Raw genomic sequence first — 24,655 nt, forward strand, 5'->3', positions numbered from 1 at the left:
ATAAAATATAAGCATCTGTCACTGATGTACATGAAGCTGTGCTTGCTCTCCAGTCAGGGCTGGCTCCTCTGTGACCACTGCAATCCACCCCGTGACTAAAGCCAGCTTCTCTGGGCCTCTGCAACCTCCTCTGGGGACAGTGGGTTCTGTCTCCACCAGCACTGAGAAACCTTCATAAAAATCTTCATTGCATAGTGCCATAAAAACAAGAACAGTCAGGAATATTCACTATCACAGTAGAATTAGCAAGGTGAGGTTCGCTCTTAGCCCACTGGAAAGCACTTCGCCTTATAAAAGGCCGTGTAACTGTATCCTGCGTGGCTTTCTTTATGCTTAGGCCCTTTTGGTGTAGGTTACATAACTTTGTATGGAAACTTGTTAAATATATAGCAGATTTAAACAGATAATTAATTGTTACAGCATGTTACAAGTTTCAGTAGGTGGAGTTTTTTTGTTAGTTTTGTTTGTTTGTTTGTTTATTTGTTTCAGTTTTGTTTGCTAATTCATCAGCCAGGCAAAGTGGGAATTTTGTGGGCTGCTCAAGCACACAGAGGCATAAAGGAACTCAACCTGAGTGGGAAATGGGGGGCACAGAAGAAAGCTGCAAAGTCTTCATCCTTCTAATAGCTTTTTTTTTTCCTACCTCTTAACCCAGACCAACTGAGTGTTCTCATTCGGTTATTACTTAATTTATTTGTTAATAAATTGTTCTTAATATGTGGTATTTTTCTCTTAAACTGCCAACACATGCATACCCGTATCTGCAATGCAAAGACACACATCTCTTCTTCCATGTTTTGTGTTGATATCCTTACAGCTTCTGTGGGGCTCCAGCTGTATCTGTGTGCTGCACTGGTTTCCTCTGGGTTGTTTTACTGGTGAGGCAGACTCCAAGATTTAGAAAACAGGTCTAAATTCAACACAACACAAAGCCCACAAGATGACTTAGATGAATGTTTCTTGGCTTGTGGAGTTTTAAAATCTATGGTGACTGTCAGCAGAGCCAATAAATTCTCCCATCCTTGGCTTTAGATAGTAACACAGTACTACTGGCAAGGTAAATGTCTGCTGTTTGGAGTTTATCTTCTATGCAGAATGCATCTCTTTATACAGAGAATACCTTCTCTACAAAGAAAAGTCTGTGAGCTGTGTTATGTGACTGAGAGCAGAGGACCAGATTCTGACTGTTTACATGAAGACAAATGCTAAGTGATTTAATGGCCTTATTAATTCAAACTGGAATGTGCAAATCTGGTGGTAAGGTCAGTAGGAAACAAACACTATAATTTTTTGCATTCAAAATGTGGATCCAAAATTATGAAACAAGATACTCAAATAAAAACACGAGGTAACATCTCGATTAATAATGTTTTCTTCAACAGCACTGTACTACAAGCTGACCTTTCAATTATTTTGTTATGAAAAAAGGGTCCTGTATTTATTTCACGCATAACTGCACTGATTTTATGCCAGCATAATGTAAATCTAAGCAGCTGTAGGTACACAGATCAGTAGACTATCAAATGCTTTTTGTGCATCGTATTTCAGTAAGGGCAAATAAATTTTTGTTTTTAATGTAATTTTTTTTTATTCTAGGCATTGCAAAGGCAATCCATGGTGTTGTCTAGAAGAGGGGCTACATTAGCAAAACAGTTGTCTGCTGAGAGGCTGTGGTATTCGATGAGAGAAGTGTTAGGGAGCAGGACAGAGTCATCCCTCGGGGCACAGCCTGGCCAGTGGGATGTAACGTGGGCTGTCATTTTCTAGAGTTGGCCTCAAATAATTCATCACAGGTGGGTAAACAGGGAACACAGTTTACAAAGGGTAGTTGTCTTTAAAATCATACTGCTTCTGAAATACTGTATATGCTGTAATACAGAAGAGGCATTAAGCAGAAGATAAATGACAGTCCTTTTCCCTCCTCATCCCTCTGATTTGTTGTTGTATTCTTTTGTGATGTTAATAGCTGTTTAGTTTGTCGTTTGCCTCTGTACAGCAGTTGTTTTCCTTTTCTGGTAGTCCTGCAGGGCTGAAGGGCAGGAGGGGGAGTAGTTACCACAAAGCAATAGGACTAGAGAAAAGCTCTGAAGAAAAATAGGCGAACATGTTAGAAACCTAAACTGGTGCCAGCTGAAGTTGACTGTATGTCTTCAGGACTTTCCCCTCAGCTCATGGTTGAGTCTCAGCGGTGGAGGTGAGCGCTTTTAGGGGGAAGGACGCTGAGCTGAAGGCTGTGGCTGCAGACCCACCTCTGTCAGCTCTCCCCCCTGGAGAGGAGCCCTGTGTCTCTTGCAGGGACAGTGACAATGTGGTGGAAGGGATGGCTCATGTCTGAGTTCAGTAACACTTATCACATATTAGTTCCTATGTCAAAAGGCAAGGCAAACTTAAATTTGTTGTTGAGGTGATAGGATTGAAGGATTGATAGGTAACTACCAGAAGAATTGAAAATAAATGAGAATTTGAGATGGGCAGACATGCTTGAATAGTTGGCATCTTACCTTAGAGCTTAAGGTTTAGATACAAAAGTTCAGTCCTGTCTTTGTTATGCACCTACTTATGTAAAATAACTAATCCAAATAGAACTTGCTGATTCTCATCAGGTGCAAAGGCAGGAAACAATATTTAAAAAAGACTTTCTAGATTGGTAGAAAATCTTTATCGAGTTGTAATACTGTATAATGAACTCACAACTAGACATTTCAGATATCAGAAATGAATATTTCAATGTGTTTTTAAAGGCTGTGTACTGCTTTATTGTGTGCTTTTCAGCACATCCATAAAAGACTATATGGGAAGGAAAGAGTGAAATTAATTTCCAGAGAGAAGTGTTTCAGGATACTGGGCATTTTTCCACTGAACATCTCTGTGGAAATCTGGAAAAAATGTTATTTCAGTTCTCTACAAGAAAATAACATTCTAACTGCATTTCTCTTTCCCACCATCAATAAATTAGAGAAAATTCTTTTGTAATTATTAACTAGTAGAAAAAAAAGGATCTTTTTTTGGAAAGCCATTTAGGAGATTACTTGATTTTAAACAGAGCACTCTTGCAAGTGTGAACCATGGATGGTATTTGTACTATTGTCTTCTGGTTTGCTTTCAGATAGAAGGCAGTTTTAGCCTTTTGGAAAAGATGAGAGAGGAAGACAGTATTAACTATATCATTGCAATCTGTGGATGCTCTTTGTGTTTCTCTGTTGCATGCTACTTTGTGTAGTCCATGGTAGCCTGAATGCCTCCTGTGCAGGACAGACTGGCAATAGCAAGTCCCTGATGGACTTGAAAGAGTTTTCACTCTTTTCCTGTTGTTAGCTACAGATGTTTTTTTTTGAGTGAAGACAATAAAGGGCAGAGAAGTTTAAGGCATTATTAATTTGTATTGGTTTATAATACTTTTTATTAGTTATATTACACCACTGTGCATCAGAATTCATGATGAGTACATTATTGCTTCATCTGATATTTAATTATCTGTACTATAGTTCATTTTTGTTAAGAGTTCACATCCTCAGTAACAGAACTCACTGGGAAGATTTTCAGGATGAATTTTTGTACTGCTGGAAATCGTTCTTTTGGAGGTTGCCACCAAATCAGTTGAAAAGGAGTAGTAGTAGTGTAACTGAAAACTGTGACCGACTGTTGTTTTTTTCATAATAGCACAGTGTATGCCCAGTTCCTAGGGGAAAAGACTCTTGCAGCAGCTGAAGAATGCAGCCTGTGATCTCCTCCTTCCCAGGGATGCTCCACCCAGCCCCATAGCTATAAATGGCAATTGGACTTCGGGGAATTACAGCAGGCAACGAGCTAAACAATGTCAGGTTCATCTGCAGCTTCCATTTTCACTGTTGGACATGAAAGTAGTAAAATGAACTATAACCTCGAGCTGTTTTCTGGACACTGCAAGGTCTGCAGCTTCGTGTCCATGGTCTGGACTCTGTAAGGATGAGTTGGTGCCTCGAAGGCTGTTGTTGTCTGACATCTTTTAGAGGACTGCAGGAGGGACAAATGGTCAGCCTTGGGAAACTTGTTGGCAAGTTTGCCACAAAATCCCATGTTTTATCAAGCATCTGTGGAGATGGCCATTGATAAGCATCTTCATCTGCTGCCTTACTAGCAAAGGTCAGAACTTGGAGGAAACTTAGTGCTCAGCAACAAAGGAAAATGGTTTGTAAGAAGGGAATTCAGTTCGTTTACTGTATGTTTGCTGTTTAGCCACAGTGTAGGCATATACTTCTGGACACTGTGCGCTCCCTCCCTGCATGGGAGGAGTGGGGAAAAAGGTATTTCTGGAGTTTCATTCTTATCTGTGTAAACCAAATGAAATTAATTGCTTCCCCAAAAGTTCCTGTTTCTCACTGCTGTTTCGAAGTGATACTTAAAATGTCTAGTTAGATAGAGATGGCAGTATTTCAAAAGCAATCCCACTGTAGGTCTGGTCTGCCCCACAGCTGATGTGTCAGCAGTTGAAACATCCATAATTAGCCTTCACTTTTGTCATTACCAGCTTTAATTTCTCTGTCAAATGGAAAGAGTGAAGTTTCAAAAGTCTGAGGGATTCCTCAAGGATAAGCCAGTTCATTCTGTAATGAATTATGTATGGGTAATAATAATGATGATAAAAGTAATAACACTAGTAATATATTCTTTCATTTATTCTGTGCTGTGTGAAAAGTCATAGAGGAAAAACATGTTTAATGTTTATTCAGTGGAGGGTTTGAATGGAGAAGTGTAAGGGAAGTGGCCTTCTGTGGAATAATAAACACAAAGTTATACATTTAACAGAGGCTTTGTTCTTTATTATTCCTTCAGTTTCCATCTGCAAGCATTATTGGCTAGTTGTATCCATCTTTACCAAAACATCTCTTGTATATAGTGTATATAATTTCATCAGCTAGGTTCACATATTTCATCAGTTCTCAGTCCAGTGAGATACCAAATGCTTCTATATGACTCAGAGCTCTACTAGGAGGAAATACAATTTGCATTGTGTGGATAACTGGGAACTCAAATGCAGAAGTTCAGACAGGGGTGAGAGCAGTTAGGACATGTTACCCTAGATGTCTGCAACCAGCAGAAATGTGCTGTCTCCCTCCTGCCACAGCCCATTTACCCCTTTGGAAGGAGCAGCTCAGGCAGCTGCCAGTGGTTTTCCTAATGCCAGGAATTGTAGCTGCACATTTCAAAGGAAGAATCACCTGGATCCTGAGAAAAGCAGAATAATAAAAATGGCTTTAAAATCATCAGACAGAATTAAAAAATACATTTGAGTTTCTTTTCTCAGGTTCTCACTTTGCAAAAGTACAGAGAGCATACCTGCAGGCTTCTCTCTGCAACAACTTGAGTTTTATGTATTCCTTATGTAAATACATGCAGTGAGATGTGCCTGGACTTCCACGTACCTCCTGGAGATAAGGCTTTAAAGCAAATACCAAAATACCACAAAGTTAACTTGTAAAAATACCATGAAAGTGTCGCAAATGCCTTTAAAATCAACGTTGTCTTTTAGAAATGATTCTCAGGGGCCAAGATTTTCAGCTTGGCCCCTGGAAGTCATTCTTGTAGCTGAGGATATTTATTCTATTCCATTTTTTGAATGGGATGCAGCTGTTGAATTCTTCAGACCTGAGTAAAGGCTCTTAAAAAGCCTTATTTATATCAGTTTTTTTTCTGTCCTGCTCTGGTTCTGAACAAATAGCAACAACTTCAGCTATTGGAAACTGTCACAGTGCAACTAAGCTGTTGAAATCCTGCTGCTTTGCCAGGACATCTCCCAATGTCATCTCTGAAGAGCTGGACTCTTACATGAGTAGTTATGTGTAATTACATTAAAGTGAGTGTAACTTCTCAAAGAGGTTGGCATGTGGTAGACTCTCCCTCTTAGTGCAGAAGCTCCTGTAGGGGATCCCTGGGGATCTGAAGAACAAAGAACATGTCTAAGGCAATCGACTAAAGCACATCCGCAGCCTGTTAGAAGCACGTTGCAATGATACTTAAGTGTATAATTCCTCTTGTTTCAAAATATAGGTTTATGGCTTGAGTTTCCCTTGAATACTCTTTGTGATTATTAATGACCTGTATAAAATAATCTTATTTAGGTCATTGAAAGGCATAATGTAGAAAAGAACTCTTTAAACCTTGAAAACCTCAAAACTAATCAATTAATCTGCTCTGTAGACCTGTATGTTACTGGAAATCTTTAATAGTAAGCCGAAATGCTGTGATATTTTGATGTTAGTGGAGTTTGATAAAAGTTCAAAAGTAATATACATGTCTGAAACCAAGGATATTGCAGTGAAAACTCTTTAACTTCCTGTGCCTACATGCCTGTTTTTAGCAAGAGCAAAGCCCACCCTCTTGGTTCCTTCTTTTTTCACTAAGCACTTTACTCAATCAATAATGAAAAGTAAAATTCAGAGAGATTTATGTGGATCTTTCAGCTGACTAACATATATTTTAATTACAGTATTAATAATGTCAATAAGAGGAGGTGAACAGCTGCTCTGGCCACTTAACACAGACAGATTAAAATAATTGGATTGGAGATGTCTGCTAGATTGCCATTAAAAATTTTAAATAGGAGCAGAGAGCATTTGGCAGTCACCAGCCAAAGCATAGAGGGGATAAGGGGAGGAGAAGAAATAGAAGAGGGGGTAAGAAGAGGACATTGGAAAGCTTTTGTGCTCTTCATTCATCTAAAAATAGGTTTCCAGTCTGCCTCTGAGTTTGTTTATGTTTATCTTTCCTTTGGAGACTGTGGATAAAGACATGTCTTTTCAAATGCTTTGAGTGTAGGGCTTCTGCTCTTTAAGATTTTAGTTTCAGGAACAGGACTTGGAACTTTGGTTGCACATTTGGGGAGCTGCTGCAAGCTTCTCCCTGGTCATGCTGCTGCCTCTGAAGGCTGGACGACAACCTCGGTGCACCCTCTTCTCACTAAATATGCTTAAAATCTAGAGCAGCATTTTCCAAAATATCAGTTGAATCCATAGTTCTGCAGGCGAGAAATCTAAACACTCCTAAAGACAGGAGTTTGTCCTTGTGATTCAAGCACCAGTGAGGTGTGGGATGTACCTAATGTTGCTTGTTGCACCTGGATTTTGAAACTACAATAAAGATAAAATCTGTTTTGTGACTTTATAAAAGTAAAGCTGTAAAGTGGGGTTTTCAGGATTTTTCAATGACTCAGAATATGTTTGAATGCTTTTAAGAGAAAACATAGGGCATACTCTTCTTGGAGATTACAGCAGCAGCACCACCAGCATGTCTGAGCAAACCCAGCTTTGGTTCCTCCAACATTGCCTTTTTACTCTTCATCAGCTAACCAAAGTCTCTGCAAATCCCTCTGATGTTTTCCTTTTCTAGAAACAGGAATAATGCTGCATGTTCTTTCCTAATCTGTCTCAATGTATGGGCTTTTATTGAAGTCTAATATAACGTCTCAGAGTTTTGGAGTCATCAGTTTCTGGTAGTGGATAGCAGTTAAAATTATGAGATAAAAAAGCCCAAGTTAAATATATTTAATTGGGTTTTGTTTGCTTTCTGCTTTTTAGAAATTGTGAGGCACAGGCAGACAATCTCTGGAGCAGATGGGTGTTTTGTGGTTACTGGACCAGACAGCTCAGATATAATTAAAGTGCCTTTTTTGCATATGCAACCTGCAACCACTTCTGTATTTTCAGAATAGGTTCATAGGTCTTAGGATCATATGAAGCGTAAATTTAATAGATCTTGTTGTACTTCTCTTACTTATTTTTATTTCTCAGTGAGCTGTTTCAGCTGAACCTAATGTATATAACCTTGTATGACTGTCAATGTTCAGTCGGTCTCTCAGGGTCCCTGGTAGAGTTCAAAAAGAATACAGGGAAGTCTAAACTAGTCAGTGTTTTTCAATTACTTTTCATGGAAATGCAACGATCGAATGTGTTTGTATTCAAAATAGCTCTGCCATGTCTCCTGGAAGCTATTGTGCAGGGGTTTTATACTCCAGATTCTTTTTAATGAGCCTGAAGGGGCTTTGGTGGTGCAGTGCTATCCCTGGAGATGATGGGAGGAGTCTGTCACAGGAACTGCTGCTCACAAGGGGAAAGGTAGCTCCTGTGAGGCACACCAGCACATTTTGGACTGAAAACATCTTTCTTAGCTGCAAACATTTTTTAAATTTTTGGCCAAACCATCATTTTTTCCCCCACAGGAAACTTTGGTCCACTGCAAAAATGAGATTTTAGGTCAGTTCTGTTTCTGAAGCTATTTTTGACAGTCCTGTGACAGATTTGTGTCTAGAATTGGTCACTGATGTAACAAGAGAGCAGCCAGAGGAATTCTCAACTGCCTGCTAATTTGGTTCTCCTAATCCTGCACCTCTCCAGAGTGAGAATGAGTCCTTGGAATTTTGCATAATTAAGAAACAAATTAAAAGTCCCATACTACTTATCTGTGAATAGGAAGTTACAGTGCCAGATGGGCTTAACCAATTTCTTAATGAGACTTTAGGCCTAGCTCAGTTCAAAGTTTGAAGATTAATATTTTTGAGTGCTCTGGGAAGAAATTAATCCAAAGTAGACAACTGAAGTTCATTTTTTTCGTTTTTGTTGCTGATAAGGTACATTTCATATAACCTCTCCATAAGCCATGAACAGTTTGTGTTATAACTTTTCATCCTGGTAGCATATTTTTAAATATAAAACTGTGCATTACTGAAAAAAATTGGTTTGAAATGGGGAAAAAATAAATCCCTAGATGTGCTGGTATGTAATAGAAATTACGTACAGATAATTTCGACTAGACAGTGTAAACAGTGTGCCCAAAACATCCCTGGTTTTTTTGGTGGTGGGTTTTTTTTTGGTTGTTGGGGTTTTGGTTTGGATTGGTTTGGGTTTTTTGTTTGTTTTGCTTTGGGGATTTTTTGTTTGTTTTGGTTTGGTTTGGTTGTTTTTTTTGTTTAGTTTGGTTTGGTTTTTTTCCTTTTTTTTTTGTTTGTTGGTTTGGTTTTTTCAGAGAACACTATTAGTTACTGAACAACCTGAAGAACCCTGGTTCAAAGCAGAATTCAATTTCTGAGACAGAAGCTCTGTCAACCTGCATTGGAGCCTAGAGTTCCAATGTCATTCTACTTTTTTTTTATCTCAGGTAAAGGAAAAAAATCTTTTCTGGAGCTCGTAAGTGAAAGGGGGGCAGTCTAGCTGGATACTTCACAGCCATTTTATTTTAACTTTCTGTGGGGCCACCAAGAAAATTTGGTGACTTTTAGATACTTTACTTGCAGGGCAGCTGCTGTGCAGAGCTTGGTAATGGCAGTTCCTTCATGAACCCTTTATGTGATGAAGGAACTGCCATTTCCAAGCACAACCTCATTTCCAGTTGTATAAATAGCAGAGTTTTTCTCATTAGAGGAAATTCAAAGAATATTGGTACGAGAGATATATGGGCTGAAGAAACTTATTTTTAAAGAAAGATTGCATATGTGCAGCACAATTACAAGATGACTAGCAGGACACTGATCTTTGTCTGCAGCATCTTGACAAGCAGTGACAGTACTTCTGAGGTTATTCAGCTATCTTTGCAGATAAGACAGGTTTTTTGCCTTATAAACCTTGTATGGTTTGATGCTTAGTGTACAACATGATGGCTGGCCTTAGCACCTCTCAGCCCTGTGCAGTGATATGGAAAAAAATTGGAAATGGAGGGTGAGGAGCTGCATGATTTGAGGATTTGGTGTCTGATTTAAGAGGCACTGAAAATGCTGAGGCCTCTGCATCGGTTTCCCTGGGCTCCAAAGCATCTGACATTGGATGTCTGAGTTTGGTGCTACAGGAACCAGGCTGATGGCCAAGATGTCAAGTCAGGAAGGGCTGCATGTGTTTCAGAGCCGTGAGCGGGGGCTCTTATACCCTGGCAGGTGGAAGGTTCTTCAGTCTGCTGATTTAGAGGTGGATGAAGTGTCTGCATAGATATTTGAAAAGAAAAAAAATCAAAAAAAAATTACACTACATAATCTCCCTTGCCATTGCTATGAATTCTAGCCCATGGTTTTTCTCCTGTTCTGTGAGCAATCTGATGAAGCACTAAGTCGTGCCATCTGACAAACAAACTTGTCACTGAAGAATGACTTGGTGAAATGCCACATAGGGCAGAGCTGCCATCAAAATAATTGGTGATTCACTGTTTGTTTCTCACAAATTTCCTACGCTCCCTGCCCACGCATTATAGATGACAGCAATTCTGTATGGGGACTGTGAACATGACAGACATCATTTATGAAGCAGAGCCTTTATCAAGGATTTTTTTTCCCTAGCAAACTGTGTAAATTGCTCAGTTTCTAAGTTGCTATTGTCAAAATCATGTTATAAATTTAGCTGGCCTGCCTGCTTGAGTAAGTTTTCAAAGGTGTTTTAAAAAGCTCTAAACTGCGTGAGAAGGTCAGGCAGAAGCTGCTGAGTGCTCCTCGCTGTCCTCCAAAGTGGCATGGCAGTTGCATCCAGCACTCTTTAGGCTAGTTCTGGTAAAGGGAGAGTTGGATAGTTGGTTCTGAGCTTGCACAGCCCCAGACTGAAGGATTTTTGGGGATTTTTGCCCCTTCCTCACTGCCACTTGCACTGCCTCAGGACATCTCTGGAGTCAGAAGGAGGGAACCCAGTTACAACCTATCTGTGTGCCTGGGCTTTTCCTTAGGCCTGGCTCTGAGCTCACTTCAAAGCGGAGAAAGGAAATGATAATTTTTCCTCTTTAAGATTCATGATGTCTGGCAGCAAAAGGTGTCCTGGGAGTCACAGCTGCTCCAGCTGGGCTCGCTCTCAGCTGTTTAGTATGCAGCTTCAGGTCAATGACATTCTTAACTTATTCCTATTTTACAAAACGGCGTATCTGGATCTGGGTCCTTAATTCAAGTCCAGTTTGGTCAAATACTAAAGGACACTGAAGACACAAGAGAGCTCAGTTAATGGGTAAAGAAATCAAACATCTTATATGTCATAGGATAGAGGTAAGTGTAATAGAGAACATGGGCTGAATGTGGGGCTCACGGGTGCCACTGGGTTTAACTATTTTGGACTTTAGCTGAATTTGAAGAAAAGTGAATAGCTTTGATCCAGTGGGAAAAAAAAGCTGGCATTACCAACTACTTACCGTGCTCTGGAAATTCATCAACAAACTGAGAGCTCTCATATACTGTTTGTTTTCTGACCAGTTTCATGACCTTACCTGTTTTCATAGCTGGACTGAGAGGAATGAAACTGTGGAATGAGAAGTGGCATTAACATTTTCGAACCAAACTGTGTAATTAGACCGATTTGTATTTGAGTGGCTTCGTCAGGTGCTTTCCTTTGAAGTCTGTGGTGACATGTTTATGCTTTTTTGTATGCTCTTTGCATAAAGGGCAAGTAGCCCAGGCAGTTGTGAGCCAAATATGCTGAGGATAAAGGATTTTTGAAAACTGACTGCTGCAGTTGCATAGGTTCAGTTTGGCAAATTTGGCAAAAAAATTTCTGTAAGCATCAGGTTTTATGACCATGACTTTTATTGTTGCATTTTTAAATTCAAGTTAACTGCGTACAAGAAAGTAGAGACCAAGAACTGTTCATCTTCTGGCTTTGTCTGTGAGGAGCTTGTAACTCTAGCAATTGTTTCTGTTTTTCATAACAGTGGGAACTTTATGGCTATTTTCCCCCCTTTCCATCCAAAGTAAATGTGCTGCTTAAAAAAAAAGAAATGGTGGACTGTCTGGCAGGCACACAGTTTGAACTTGGGGTCGTTCAGGTTGGAGGGGCAGTTTAGAAAATACACCTTTCTCCTGAAAACTGATGTTGCAGCACAGTGTTTTTATTTGTGTGTGGATCCATTTTACATTTCTTACTTTGGAAGTCACATTTTTAACAAGCCTCCATGTTAATAGACAATGATGAGCTTCAAGCTACTCTTTAGAACTCTTTCCAGGTATGTACACTGATCCATCAGTCTGACCTATAGCTATATATACATTCAGAGCTGTTTGTATATTTTCAGTGTAGCTGAGGTGATTTCTTGAAAAATATTCAGACTCTTGTTTGGTATTTGGTATAACTGACTGGCAAATCAGCAGATTTGTGTGTATAAACAGTAATTTTTTTTATAAGAAATGATAAAATAGTGCTTCACAATAAGGTGAGATATTGTCCTGTGCTGTGCTTTGCGAGAAGGGAACACATGCTGTTTCAGTGCATAGAGAGAAGTAATTGCATGGATGAAAAGTATTCGTGATGCTAGTGAGTGCAAAGCCACCTCTTTGTGCTTGCAGTATTTTTCCTTATTATTAGACTTTGTTTATTTTCTTATCTTTTCCATGGAGGATTGTCTTTGCAGGGTCTTCTGGAAAGAAACAGTCATCAAAACAGCTGCTGGTATGGGTGGAATTTGATATCCCAGATCTTATAAAAACCCCATCAAAACAAAGCAAGAAATACCATTCCAATAAACTGGAGTAGATTGACAGAGCACTGCAACTGACTCAGTCGTACAGACTTGTCCCAGGCTACATGACATAAGTGTGTAGGACAGGGTAGTGTTTGCACCTGTGAACATGGTGCAAGAGCGATAAAACCAAAGTGGAAGTGTAGACTGATTATGTAGCAAAAGAAATGAAAAATCCTATTCTCTAAAAGCTAATTGCATACTTTTTGCATGTTTGAAATGTGGCTGTCCCTGCCTCCTAGAGGCATATGTTGAATTCTTGTGTCACTGACACTGCAGCACTGCTGACTGGTGATATAAACTCGTGACTCAAAGAAAACTTCTTTAAATAAGAAAATGGTTCCTTCAACCTTTTTTTTCAGCCTTTATTTTGACTAATTTATGAAAGAGAGAATGTGTATGAGAGAGTGCACATAGTCACAGTACAGAGTGAGGGGGTAGTCACTGTTGGAGGTGTTCAAGTCAGCTCTGAGAGTAGCCATTCATGTAATGAGTCTGCAGGTTGCTCTGGAAGGGGAATGATAATCTTTAGGAAAGTTCAGTATAGTAGTCAGGGTAGATGTTAGAGCAGTCGGTAGCCTCCTGATTAGGGCATTTGCCTGGGATGGGATAAAGCCGGATCAATGGGCCAAGGCCAACAGCATGAGGTTCAACAAGACCAAGTGCCAGGTCCTGCACTTTGGACACAACAACCCCGTGTATCGCTCCAGACATGGGGAAGAGTGGCTGGAAAGAGACCCAGTGGAAAAGGGCCTAGGGGTGCTAGTTGACAGTGACTGAACATGAGCCAGAAGTGTGGTCAGGTGGCCAAGAAGGCCAGTGGAATCCTGGCTTGTATAAAATATAGTGTGGCCAGCAGGACCAGGGAAGCTTCCTTCTATACTTGGCACTGGTGAGGACATACCTTGAGTACTGTGTTCAGTTCTGTGCTCCTCACTGCAAGAAAGACATTGATGTGCTGGAGCGAGTCCAGAGAAGGGCAATGAAGCTCCTGAAGGATCTGGAGCACAAGTCCTATGATGAGGAGCAGATAAGGGAGCTGAGGTTGTTTAGTCTGGAGAAGAGGCTCAGGAGTGACCTTATCACTCTCTACAACTACCTGAAAGGAGATTGTAGCTAGGTGGGGGTCAGCCTTTTCTACCTTTTCTACCAGGCAACCAGTGATAGGATAAGAGGACATAGCCTCAAGTTGCAACTGGGGAGGTTCAGGTTGGACATCAGGAGGAATATTTTCACTGAAAGGGTTAAGCACTGGAACAGACTGCCCAGGGAGGTGGTGGAGTCACCATCCCTGGAGTTATTCAAGAATTGACTGCAGTGGCACTTAGGGCTGTGATCTAGTTTACATGGTGGTGTTTGGTCAAAGGTTGGACTTGATCTTGGAGGTCTCTTCCAACCCAAATGATTCTGTGATTGTGTGAAAGCTTGGTTCAAGCTTTTGCTCTAAGCGATGTAGTACAGACTTCTTCCCAAGTCCTCTGTCTTAGCTGAGTAACTGAGAGCTCTCACTCTACTTCCAAATGTAAATATTTAGAGATGTTTTACATTTTGTTCCTATCGACTAGATCACACCCACCCTCACTCTCCCCCGCAAAAGAAGTGAAAAAAACCCCTAGAATTGTTTTCCAACCAGACCTGGTATGTAGGTAGTTGGATGGTTGTTTTCATATGTGCAACAGATCTCATTTTCCTTTCTGCAAGTTGTACAGGTATAAAGAAAATACTGGCATGAACCACTTGAAACAATAAGAATAGGGGTTTATATTGAATTAAAGACTTCACTATTAGTCAAATCCTAGTTCTTGGAGTAACAGAATTATTTGACTTTAACTTCATTATGAGATTCTGATGGTATGCTAGTCAGACCATACAATCTACATGAGTCTTAGAAGCTCAAAATCCAAGAAGTAAACTGAAGTACTCAAATATGTATTTCTAGCCTTGTATAAAATACTCAAGCTGATATGGTTTTTGCATGCTTGGAAATGACAGTGTGTCCTCATACCTGCGTTCTCTCTTTCAAATACTAGGTAATTTATTTCTCTCTAAAATGTTTCACTTTTTCTTTTATAAGGAATATAATATAAATAGATGCCACTCCTAACGGTTCAAACCATTGGCTCTGGTCACATTGATACTTATTGGGTGCAGAAATGGTTAACTTTTGTGCTGTGCTAGCAGAGATCTTTATTGTTTCTACATTGTTTTCAAAATGTAAGGACATTTTGTACTACTTCAGGACCATATATCCAAATAGGATATGTGATTATATTTGTTTCATCCAAATTGTTTAAATACGTTTCACATATAGTTTCAGCCTTACTGTTTTATTTGCTTAACATTAATCTCATTAGGCTTAGGAGAAAGAGCACTATTTCATATTCAAAATCTAATTGGAAGTCTTTACATTTAGTAAGAGCGTAGCTTGAATAGATGGCATTCATGGGTACTGTAAAACCTGCATATTGTGTAAAAGTTGTCCTCAGGATGGAGTCCACCTTTTCCATGACTTGGAGCACAGGAAAACTCAGAGAGGACATGGCAGTCTTCCGTGTATCGTGAGCTGTGGTTCCTTGTTCAGCTTCACAAGCACCTGAAAACTGAGGACTGTTGGAAGCACATTCAGTAATCCTGCAGCTGTAGTGTTGGATTTTGAGTCAGCTACCATTAGTTTTCAGAGTTCCTGTTACTCCTGATGAAGCAGGAATCTGTTTTAACGCTTGAGAAAAACATAGCACCAGCCTCTCAAAATGTACACTATATGAACTGATAAAAGGGATAAGAATTCTCCTCTTAATGAACCCAGGCTACCCCAATCTTTTGTCTTGAGATTGATGAAACCTCTGTAGCCCATTAGTGTGCCCTCAGATGGTTTAATTACTGCAGTTCAGCTTGTTACTGCATGCATTTGGGGTTGTGACAGCACCGCTTGTTCCCTCAACCTGCAGCAAAATTTAGAGTATTGCAGTATGGCTTCATTCTCTTTTACTCACAAAAATATCTTTACGTGAACACTGACAAAATTTCAGCTGTAATTTTAAAGTTGGATCTAGGCTTTTTAAGGTGTTCTGTCTTCATTTTGGCACCTCTAGAAAAGCACTTGCACCTTCTGACTCTAATTGTGGTGCTCCTTGATAAATCCCTTAAGAAATACTGATATCTACTGAAGTAAGAAATCCTGAAAATCTGATCATGTATTTTGATGCATTTCAGTGGAGTTTCCTAACTTCTGGAGGTTGGTTTTCTGGACCTATTGAAAAAGTTCAGTACAGAGTGGGTATGCTAGGGATGAATATTTTGCTAGGCAATACCTTCAACATAGTTAATGTTTAATAATGTCAGAAAAAAAATTAAATACATCTCCATTATGCATCAGTCTTTTTAAGAGAATACTTTTTAAATACTCTAAACATGAAATAGTATCCTGAGGCATTTGGAAAACTTGGAGAGGTTGCTCCGGAAATATTTTTCTCTTTATTTTAACAATTTTTATACTGCTGTGAAAGCATGCTCATTGTTCTGCTCTCTGTTTATCCTTAGACTAAAGTTAGAAGGACTATTTTTCCCCCCTCTGATAAATGGAAATCACCACTGTAATATTCTGAAATATGTATCTTTACCTGGGCACGGGTTCATGCCATCTTGCTAAGTGAAGTATTTCTGTTGTCGATGTGAATTCTGTCTTCCCTGAGTGGAATACCAGCTTTCCAGTGTTCCCACAGTGATTGCTTGATCCTGGGTACATGGATTTCCAGCCTTGGGAATGAGAGAGGATGTTAGCTAGGAGTAAGGAAGTGTCTGTCTTTGGCAACACTAAACTGCCATTAAATAGTTTTGATATCTAAACCTAAACAAAGTCTTTGTTTTGTAAAGGGTGATCTTTCTGACAAAACTACACCTAAGTGCAATATAGCATGAGATAAGGCCACTTTAGTGCAAGGCTTCAAACTGTAACACAGGATTGTCTGGACTGTGCATTCTTTTCCTAGTGGAGACATTATATTAATAATTTTGCCACTGACGTCAAGGGGAACAGGATGTCACCCTAGATAACAACCTTACTGAAGTCAGTCTTTCTTAATGAAGATTAATTGTGCATCCATACTTGGTGCATACATGTTCAGATATCTTCCTCTGAGTGCTTTGGTGTCATGCAGCAAGTCTTGTGCTTCTTTGTATAGTGTTTAGGTGCTATGTGCTACTAGTAGATCCTTGGGAACAACTGTGTGATCTCAGAGCATCCTAGGTTGCAGTAATTTGTAATGCCAACTGGAAACCAGTGTGCTGCTTGTAATGCCCTAAACTGACTATGGAAGAGCAGCTGGAAATGGGATGGCAGGCTGTAGCACACTTGTACCATCCTGTTTCTTCTTAACTATTCATTAATCTGCAGGTGGTTGTCTAGGGTGGCAATAGCAAAGAAGTTTCCATGCAGTCCTTAACCTGTGTAATGGTAAAAAGGCAACTTTATTTAGTTTATTTCTCCCTTCTCCTTAATTCTCATCCTGTCCAGGAACAGTGTTCTGTATGTTGATTCAATAGGACAGAGTGCTTAGCTGTACTGAAGTGACTAACTTTCATTTCAGAACTGGTTTTGGTTCTTCCTAACAGCAACACCAGGGAAATGAAGAAGAGAGGGATTACTTGTACCAACAGCCAAACTGTGAGAGTTTATGCCTGAGGAGTCTTGAAATAATTTTAGAGAGTTGAAATAAATGACCAGGGTAAGCAAAAGGTTGTAAAGTGGCAATTATATGTTGTTTCATGAAGCTTAAAAAAGTAATTAAGCAAACAGAATTAAGACACTCTAATGCTATATTTACCATGTTATTTGCAATTTAATCTTTTAGTGTGCAAAACCACTGAATTCTTTTACAGTGGACACCCATCTAAATACAAGCACGTAGCTAAGAGTTGCTAGAATAAGAGAAGAACAAGTAAGCATAATTGGTTTTGATCTTCAAATGGATTTGAGCAAAAGACTAATGAAAAGTAGACAACTAATGAGTAAAGACCAAAGTCATTAACAGTTACAATAAGTCAGTAAGATAAAAATTGTTTTCTCCATCTTGCATTAAAATTTGTGTTTTCTAAAACTACGATGTGTGTGGGTTCTTATTTCCCACCCTATGCACCATTCACATTACTCCCAAAGCCTTAAAACTCCACAGAAATCAGCAGAGGTTGGTCATTGCCCATAGTTTCACATTCAGCATTCTGTGCAGTAGTTGTCAGCTGCTTTCTGTATTGTACAAAGGACAGGAGAACAAGACTTTATTAAAAGACATCTGAAAGACTGTGTGTTGGAGTCTCAGGAGAAAGAGGTCAGGTACACAAGAACAGCTTAGACATGCTTAAGAGTAATTTAAGCACACAGTGTTACTTAAGTCAGGATGTACCACTTAATGTTTATTTTGGAGCCACCAAACATCCAACCTATTAAAAAAATACCTGAAGATATATTAGTAAAACTGCAGTCTGCATCCTATTAAAAATATGCTTATGACTGTGGACAAGAAGTATGGGGAAAATGGACAGATTCTTCAGAGGCAAAAGATGCAGTTTTTCAGTCATCTCCTTTGCTGAGTCATCTGCTCTGGTATTTTAGTTAGTTACTTGGTACGTGAACTGCTCGGTTGAGTGGAAGAAAGATGTTAGATGTTAGTGGGAGTGCCAGAGAGAAAATGCAGCTGAAGCTGGAGGCTTGAGAGGAAAAATACGTGACTGATTGGTGTAAGAAACCAGAGAACGCTTTTAGTCTGGATTAAGGTTTCATAAAATTCATTTATGAAAACAGCTTTGCAGTTAGCAGTTCGTGTCCTATCAGGCTGATCACTTTATCCCAGAGCAGTATTTCTGTTTGCACTCTTCTTTCTGTGTGTTATCTTTCTTATCATCTTGGTTATGAAGAAGTCATTTGCAGGTCATATTTAGATCTACAGTCCTACAATCTAAATAATAAGATGTGTACCTGTGTCTGAACACATATGCTGGGCATGAAGTTCAAAAAAAATAAGTCACTCTGACTTGTTACTTGAAGATGATCTGCTCCTTTTAAGCTTCCACAAGGAGCTGTATCAGGTTGATGTTGAAATAGGCTGGTGAAGTGTTGCCTCTCATATGGAGAGAGAAACAGAAAATATTCTTCATGTCTATGCTGCCCTTATCCTCCTTTGGTTGCCCCACAGCGTGGAGAATAGCTTCAGGCAGATGTAATTACACTGGCACCCATTCTTCAATGGAGCTTGACTTTTCTCTCTCAAGCTTGTTTGATTTTGCAGTAATTTACAGTCTGTTTGTAAAACTCAGCAGTGCTTTGGGAGGAAGATGAGGCCTTTAATTTACTTTGTGTTATATAAAGCATAGGAGTATTTTAGTAGCTTAAATTATGAAATACTGTGTTTTGACTCATAGAACACATTGATTTATATTTGCAAAATGAAACAGACTTTTTCGAGGAAATGTTTCTTGAGACTCTAGCTTCTTTAAAGATTAGGAGATTTCACTGGCCCTACCTACCATATGATTTTCCAGAAATATTTTAATTTATTAGTCATGTGTTCCATTAGCATAATAAAAGCCTGTGTTAATGTGACCTAGCAGAGCTGTTATCAAACCCATCAAGTGTTGAAGAGGAATGTCTTCTTCAGTGCACTGCAACTGGACAGTGATTCCACATTCTTTATCGTTGCTCAGCAATCTGGCATGCCATTGTAAGGTGCAGAAGTTGCATCCCACAGTTTTCAGCTAAACTGTGAGCACCAGGAGCATCCTGGCAAACTGCCAGAATAAAAACCTTGTTGAAAGGAACAACCCTCAGTCTTGTTTGGTGCTTTCACCTTTCTGTTTGTTTTAAGCCCTTGAACTCCTACCAAAAAAGGAATAAAAATAATTTAAAAAAAAATCATAGAATCATTTATGTTGGAAAAGAACATTGAATCCAAACATTAACCCTACACTGCCAAGTCTACCACTAAACCATATTCCTAAGTGCCACCTCTGCGTCTCTTTTAAATACCTCCAGGAATTGTGACTCCTCCCCCTCACTTCCCTGGGCAGAAGGATGGGTTATTCTCATATGAAGGTGAAATTAGCCTGGTAGTGCTGAGTTGGGTGCTCTGCTCATAAAAAAACAGCACAGCTGTATGCGGGGGTTACTGGAGTCCTCAAAGCAGAATCGTAGTGCAGAGCTGTACAACAGCTTGCAAGCCTCATCTCTCCAAGGTCAGCTGTTTTAGCAGAGCTAATGTTAGAACTGGGCATTGCAGTGATACAGCTCACTGCTTGCAGTTACAGAGCTAACTCAGAGGATGTGGAGTTACCTCCAGAGTTAAAAATTGCCAAAGGCAAATCCGTCTGAAAAAGAGGAATAATTTATGTGTCTGTGCAAAATTCAGTTAAGGACCATTTGTTTAATTTGTGGTAATTCCTAAAGGTCCCATGCAGCCTTTGGTTTTTGTGGTCTACAGGAAACAGGACATGTTCTAAATAGTATAAGTATTCTATTAGCTCAACTTCTTCTAAGGAACGTCATTTTTGCTTCCCATTCCTCTTTTAAGTGTTTCAGTTTTAAATTTTTTATGGTAGGCATATCAGTGATATTTTTGTTTATGAAAATGCTCATGTCAGAGGAATAACTCAGATAAAATAGCCTTAAACTCCACCATAAAGATGTATATATATTTATCTCTCTGTACTCTTTTGACTGTAGAATATTTTATATATTATATGTTCAGAGGATTGTATTGCATTTTCTGTACTTGTAAAGTTTCTTTTGCATTATCAGGGTTGGAAAGGAATTAGTTTCATAGTATACATTATTTGGTTGTGGATTCTGTTCTTGATGACTTTTATCTATAAATGACAACAACTTTTTAAAAAATGTAAATGTTTACTTGCAATTTTGCAAATAGGGTTTGTGTGACTTGCTGCTTTGGTTTTGCTTGAGTTAAGCTGATCAGCTGGGCTTGTGACACTGTGCAAACCTTTAGTTTGAGATTACTAAATTTGGTTAGTCAACAGTAAGACTCTAGAAGAGCAAGAAGAGGTGAAGAGACAAAAAATGAAGGAACAAATTCCAGTAGTCAAATAAATACTGGGCTAACACAGAAGTTTGCATATGTGGCCCATGTGTATATAAATATAAAGATATTGAGCATAGTACATCCACTGAGTATACAGAGGTGCAGCTGTTCATGTTGAGGTAACATCTATATCTATTATGGTTGCACGATGACTTAAAAAAAAACTACTGTGGCGAAAAATCTTCCTAGATGAACTCAAACATTCTTCATGAATCATAAGAAATGTTGTTTATTGTGTAATTCTATATTGCTAAATGATTCTAAATCTATATTGCTAGATGATGCTGCACATTTGTGAATAATTTTTGTCTTGTACCTGTATGAGCATACACACAGGCAGTCATAAATGTGCATATATACGTTTGTATACAAAAATGTATATACAGGTTGTATAAATGCATATAAATAACATGCACATATATAGGCAAAATATGCAGACTGATAATGAAGATGTTTACATGCAACAGGATGCATAACTGTTAAGTAAAGTTAAAATTCACTGATTTTGAGATTAAGGAGTTTCAACCAATATCTTTTAAAGTCAATGGACATCCTTTGCAGGTGTATGTGCAGAATAGATGAATTATAAGTGTACAGTGAAAAAAATGAATGTACAGATGTTGAAATGTAAGCTGAAAATGAGAGTGAAGTTTGTTCATTGTAAATCTGCCATGTTGTGATGAAAGGCAGGTTGGTGAGTTTGTTGTTACAGCCCAGCAGATGTACATCAGAGCTTTTCATTATCTGCAGGTGCATCAGGTTATACCTACTGACAAGACTAATGCTTATTTTTTAACATGGATAGAATGAAAAACAAATTTTTCTTTCTTTCCCTGTAGTGCTAATGTGTGCTCTTTGATGGTGCTTTGATGAATTCTGAGTCTTGCTTGAAGTTAATTGTCACCCTTTAAGCTTGTCTTTGTGCTTACTCTTTGAGTAATGATTACTTCTCTGACCCAAGCAAAATACTCAGAAAATCATTTCTTGTATATTTTTTCGCAGGTGGGAGATAGAACAGCTAAAGCTTTCTGTTTGCTTTCTGAGAATAATTGGTACCTTGCAGAGATGTAGCATATCTTAACGCTGTTTTCCTCTTTAAATGTGAACACATACGTTGTTATTACAGCTCTTCAAAAACATGTCCTTTAGTCAATCGTATTCTAAACACAGTATCCTCATAAGGAGGGGATGGGATGTGTCAGAAAAGAGGCTCTGCCAGAGTACTCTCTGAACAGTCTGGTGGAATTGGATTAGCAAGTTGAGGGAGATAAGATCTGTGTTGTCCATGGACCTGTGGAGATCTGTATCTCTGACTGACAGTGCAAGAAAAGGAATGAAGTGATGATCAAGTGATCAAGTACTGTACAAAGAAAGCAAACTGGGAAAAGCAGATAAAGGTTGTTTGGGCTGTTCTTTCCTTTTATTTTCCCCTACTTTGTGCTTTTTTTCACTGGAATCCTAATATTTTTGCAATAATACTTGATTAAATGGTTTCAGACAGAATTGACTTCTTGTTTCGCATGTCTGTACCCCTTTTAAGGAATGCTACTCTAGGGAAAACAAAGATATTTGAAAGGTTAGAAGCGTCCAAGAAAATTGCATTTTAGTACGAAGAACCTGTGTTGTTTTTTTTCTAGCAGTAAAAGAGATGGTTCTGTTTATTAAACTGTGCATACCATATGATGCTTCATATTTTTCCATTTGATTTCCTGTAGGGTGATTTCACTTGGAACAGCATGTCAGGGCGCAGTGTTCGGCTGAAGTCAGTTCCCGTTCAAAGCCTCTCGGAGCTGGAGCGTGCTCGGCTGCAGGAAGTGGCTTTTTATCAGTTGCAGCAGGACTGTGACCTGGGCTGTCAGATTACTATCCCCAAAGGTAAGGGCTTGATAAACTGTCTCTATTTAGATTGCTAAGCCACTGATTTCATATCACAGCAATAAATATTAGATTTTTTTTATTCCACAGATATTGTCTTCTATTTCAGTTCTGCTTAAACATAGTCACTGTGTAAAAGTGACGAGTAAAGTTGTTTGTCTGCTGTGTCCAATTCGGGCCACCTGGGGATTGGCTCATCTGATCAAGGACAGATGTCTACAGGGTAGATAATCTAAATCAGACCTATTCATCCTAGGATGTCTTGATACTCAGTTGAGGCAGAAAGGCTTTTCTCACATTTCCTGACATCCAAAAGTAAAGCTCTGTGTAGGTCAGGTAGATCATAGCCTAGAAGTGGCATTTTCACTCTGTACTGCATTGTCTATGAAGGAAGCCAAGTATCACTAGTTCAGATGGAGAGTGAAGATATTTACATCTAATAAGATGAATCCTACCCAATTTTTCCAAAAGACAGTGGTGTTTATTTCCTAAAAAACAAGTTACTCTTCAGCATAAAACATTAAACTCTTAGGAAACAGGAGGTTAACTGAAGAGGAGAAGCTCAGCTATTAGATGCAGGATGTGTGCTTAGTTTACTATGGAAGAGATCTAAACCTCACTAAAACTAATGAGAAAGTTTCTGTTGTTTCCTGTAGGTTGGAGATCAAGCATAGCATAGACAACTGTTGTGCAGTCATCTGCAAATCTGGCTTTCTTGTTGTTTCTTTGCAGTTGTATACTTATGTAAGGAATATCAAGGGATCACTGAATTCTCACCTTTGGCTATGAGCAGAGGTGCTGTGTGCCACAAGACCAATTTTCTAATGAGTCAAAGTTAAGCAGGAAAAAAGTCATCCAGTCCATGAAAATAATGATGTGGGAAAGAAAAAATGTGACAGAGACAGGCTTGTGTATTCATCAGCTCTTCAGCATCTGCAGAAAAGTCCTGCCAAAACCAACAAAGTCCAACTTACCAATTACAGCAAGGCATCAGTTTGTAGTGAGATGGATTTAATCAACTTCTTCAAGTCCCACCAGCTCCCCTGGTGCCTCAAAAAACATTTGATCAATAGGACAACAGTTTTACAGGATGTTCATAGGAGGAACTGGATCACTAATGGCACTGCAATAACTTCTGACAGTCTGAACTGCCACAGGCAGTTCCAGTGGGAGATGAAGATACACAAATGGAGGTAATACCATCGAAGACAATAGAGTATACATATTCATAGAATAATAGATTAGCTTCGTTTGGAAGGTACCGTAAAGGTCATCTAGTCTAACTCCCCTGTATACATATATATATATATATATATATACACACACACACATACCTGGTCTAAATACCTAGTCTAAATCTTTTGGGTTAAAACCATTATCCGTTGTCCTGTTGCAACAGACCCTACTAAAAAGTCTGCCCCCATCTTTCTTATAAGCCCCCCTTTCATTACTAAAAGGCTGCAGAGTCTTCTCTCTCTGAGCTGAACAACCCCAACTCTGTCAGCCTGTCTCTGTAGAAGTGCTCCAGCTCACTGATCATTTTTATGACCCTCCTCTGGACCTGCTCTAACAGGTCCATGTCTTTCCTGTGCTGGGGACCCCAGGGCTGGATATAGCACTCCAGGTGGTGTCTCACCAGAGCAGAGTAGAGGGACAGAACCACATCCCTCAACCTGCTGGCCACACTACTTTTGATGCAGCCTAGGATGTGGTTGGCTTTCTGGGCTGGGAGCACACATTGTCAGCTCATGTCCAGCCTCTCATCCACCAGCATCCCCAAGTCCTTCTCTTCTCGGTAGGGCTACTTCGAATTCATTCAGCTCCAGCCTGTATGGATGCTGGTGGCTGTCCAGATCCAGGTGCAGGACCTCATTGGGTTTCCATGGGCACACTTCTCGAGCTTGTCCAGGTCCCTCCTGATGGCAACACATCCCTCAGGTGTGTCAGCTGCAAATTTTCGGAGGGTGCACTTGGTATCACTGTCTGTGTCACTGATGAAGATATCAGACAGTGTTGGTCCCAATATGGTGCCCTGAGGGACAGCACTTGTCACCTGTGTCCATCTGGGCATTGAGCCATGTTCAGAAACTTTGAGCTGTGAAGAGTGAGTACTACTTTTGTGTTCTTCTTGCTGTTTCCTCCTGGGAGTGCCATGAAATGCCAACCATCTGGGGAATCTTTCAGGTTTGAATCGCACACAAGAACAGTTTTTGTTTTCACCGCACATATATACATGGATAAATGTATAACAT

General features: G+C 39.4%; 1 protein-coding gene across 6 annotated transcripts in view; it reads left to right on the forward strand.

The window, feature by feature from the left end:
- ARHGAP6 (Rho GTPase activating protein 6) overlaps positions 1-24,655 on the forward strand; it is a 323,769-nt gene that overhangs the window by 238,669 nt on the left and 60,445 nt on the right. For 5 of the 6 annotated variants that reach the window (XM_027639009.1, XM_027638993.1, XM_027638977.1 and 2 more), the window contains exon 2: positions 22,244-22,403. In XM_027639009.1, coding sequence (XP_027494810.1) covers positions 22,244-22,403 — 160 coding nt within the window. Of the gene's footprint in view, positions 1-10,962; positions 10,982-22,243; positions 22,404-24,655 lie in introns of those variants that run through there. The other variant, XM_027639001.1, reaches the window with a different exon arrangement.

The sequence above is a fragment of the Corapipo altera genome, unplaced genomic scaffold, assembly GCF_003945725.1.
Source record: "Corapipo altera isolate COAL_440 unplaced genomic scaffold, ASM394572v1 0, whole genome shotgun sequence".
NCBI classification, from domain to species: domain Eukaryota; kingdom Metazoa; phylum Chordata; class Aves; order Passeriformes; family Pipridae; genus Corapipo; species Corapipo altera.